The sequence below is a fragment of the Leishmania mexicana genome, contig 64, assembly GCF_000234665.1.
Source record: "Leishmania mexicana MHOM/GT/2001/U1103 WGS CADB00000000 data, contig 64, whole genome shotgun sequence".
Classification (NCBI taxonomy): Eukaryota; Euglenozoa; class Kinetoplastea; order Trypanosomatida; family Trypanosomatidae; genus Leishmania; species Leishmania mexicana.
In genome coordinates, this window is record NW_003946374.1 from 1 (window position 1) to 1,929 (window position 1,929).

At 66.1% G+C, this 1,929-nt stretch overlaps 1 protein-coding gene across 1 annotated transcript; it reads left to right on the top strand.

Moving 5' to 3' along the window:
* Window positions 1-697: 697 nt before the first annotated feature.
* On the top strand, window positions 698-1,333 carry LmxM_30_0450b_1 (uncharacterized protein; the record flags this gene model as incomplete). Its single annotated transcript, XM_003886476.1, has 1 exon — window positions 698-1,333. The coding sequence occupies one exon, from the start codon at window positions 698-700 to the stop codon at window positions 1,331-1,333; it is 636 nt and encodes a 211-aa protein (XP_003886525.1).
* Between the last annotated feature and the right edge of the window lie 596 nt (window positions 1,334-1,929).

The following is a 1,929-nucleotide window of genomic DNA, read 5'->3' on the forward strand; positions in this document are numbered from 1 at the left end:
TCTGTGTGCTTGTGTGCTGGTGTCTCCCCCGGCGGTGCTGTGGTCGGTGTGTGCTCTGCTGTGCGGGCCGGTGCTCGGGTGCGATGGTGCGTGGTGACGGTGCTGCATGCCGCCCGCCCGCACGCCGTGGCGGCCCGGCTCGCCTGCGCACGGGTCTCCATCGTGGCCGCGCAGGCGCTCGTTTGGCGACGCGGAAGCGAGAAGGACGCAGCCGGAGGCACCGGGCGGTGTGCTGTGCGCCTGCGTGTCGTTGCACTCTCTCCCCCTCGTCCTCGCCGTGCGGCGCGCGGCACATGCGCCGGCCTCCTCTCCTGCTGCTTTTTGTCTGTGCGCATGCCAGCCAACGGCGCATCTGCCCCCGCTGCGCACGCCTGGCAGTCTCCGCTGCCTGTGACCTCCCCCTGCCTCCCCACTCTCTGTGTCTCTGTCCCCTGCTCTCTCCTCGGCCCTGTGCACCCGTGCCCGCGGCGCCCATCCGTCTGCGCCCTCTCACAACACGCGCGCACCCCCCACCGAACACCGGCAACGCGCGCATGAACGTGCTGTCAAGGCTCTCCCTCGCTGTCTCCGGCCTGCACCCCCGCGCCCTCCTCGCCCGCTCTGTTGCGCCATCTCGACCCCCAGACCCTGCGCCTCGCCCTTTGTGCTGTGTGCCTCCGCCTCGCCTCTCTCAGCTCTGCGTTGTGCGGTCTCGAAAATGGCGGTGAACCTCGGCGTCATCGTCTACGTGGTGCTCCAGCTCATCGCGTTCGTGTTCGTGATGATCGGCACGGGGGTCGATATGTTTTACATCAAACCGGAACTGACCTCTGGCGACAGGGTGTGCGTCACGTTGTGGGGTGAAAAGGATGATTGCCGAAAGCCCAAGATTACCATCTCGTTGGACGAAGTGTGGGTGAATTGCCCGCGCGCCCGGAACAACTTCAGGCTTGCTCAGGTGTTCGCTATCATCTCTGCAATCGTGTACGGCTTTGCGTTCCTCTTCGGCTTCCTTTTGCTGTACTGCTGCTCTGGCTTCCGCTGGGTCTGCCTGGCGCTGAACATCGTGGGCGCTGTCACCGCTGGCTTTGTCTGGGCGCTCATGGTGATGACCTACAAAGTGCACGGTCCAAAGTACGTGGAGCTGAGCAGATTCTTCAATTTCGGCACTGGCTTCGGTCTCTACGTGTGTGCCTGGGTGCTGGATATCCTCAACATGATCTTCCTGCTGCTCCCGTGGCAACTCGGGGAATCCGGTGAGAGTGAGGAGTCGAAGGAGCATACGGAGGTGATGGAGGAGGAAGAGTCAAAGCCAGAGGAGGAGGACGTGGAGTCAAAGGTAACGGAGGAGTAGGAGGGAGAGTGCGGCAGGAATGCACGGTAGAGCTTAGCGGCAGCGCGGCAGCTCCACCGAGGCGTCGTCGTGGAGTGGCCTGATGAGCTGCTGCCTTCGGGACAGACGGAGGGCGCGGAGGCTGGGGTCGGTGGCCTCGGCCTTTCGCCGGCACCCTCTCTCTCGCCGCCGCCTCGTGCGTGCGTGCGCGGCGCGGGTGACGCGTTGGCGATGCGGTGCAGCGGCGCACGCGCACCCTGCACGCACGTCCCGAGGCGCCCCTCTCGCTTTCTGCGCTGCGGCGTCGGCTTCCCCGTTTGCATGGTGCTGCGCGGCTGTCGGTGCGTGCGGGCTCCCTGTCGAGTGTCGATGTGGCTTCGCTGTCGAGTGCGCGTGCTGGCGTGATGACGGTTTCTGCGTGGCCGTCCTCGTCCTCTCCTGCGCGTGTCCTCTGCGCCGTGCCCGCCGCTCCGTCCGCTTTTGCCTGTGCTGCGCTGCACGGCACCGTGCGCTCTGCAGTGGGCGACGCACCGTTAGCGGGGACGGGCGCACCGACGACCCTTTGTGAGCCGAAAGCGCGAGAGGGGCAGCGAGGGGATGCGACGGAGCGTGGCGGC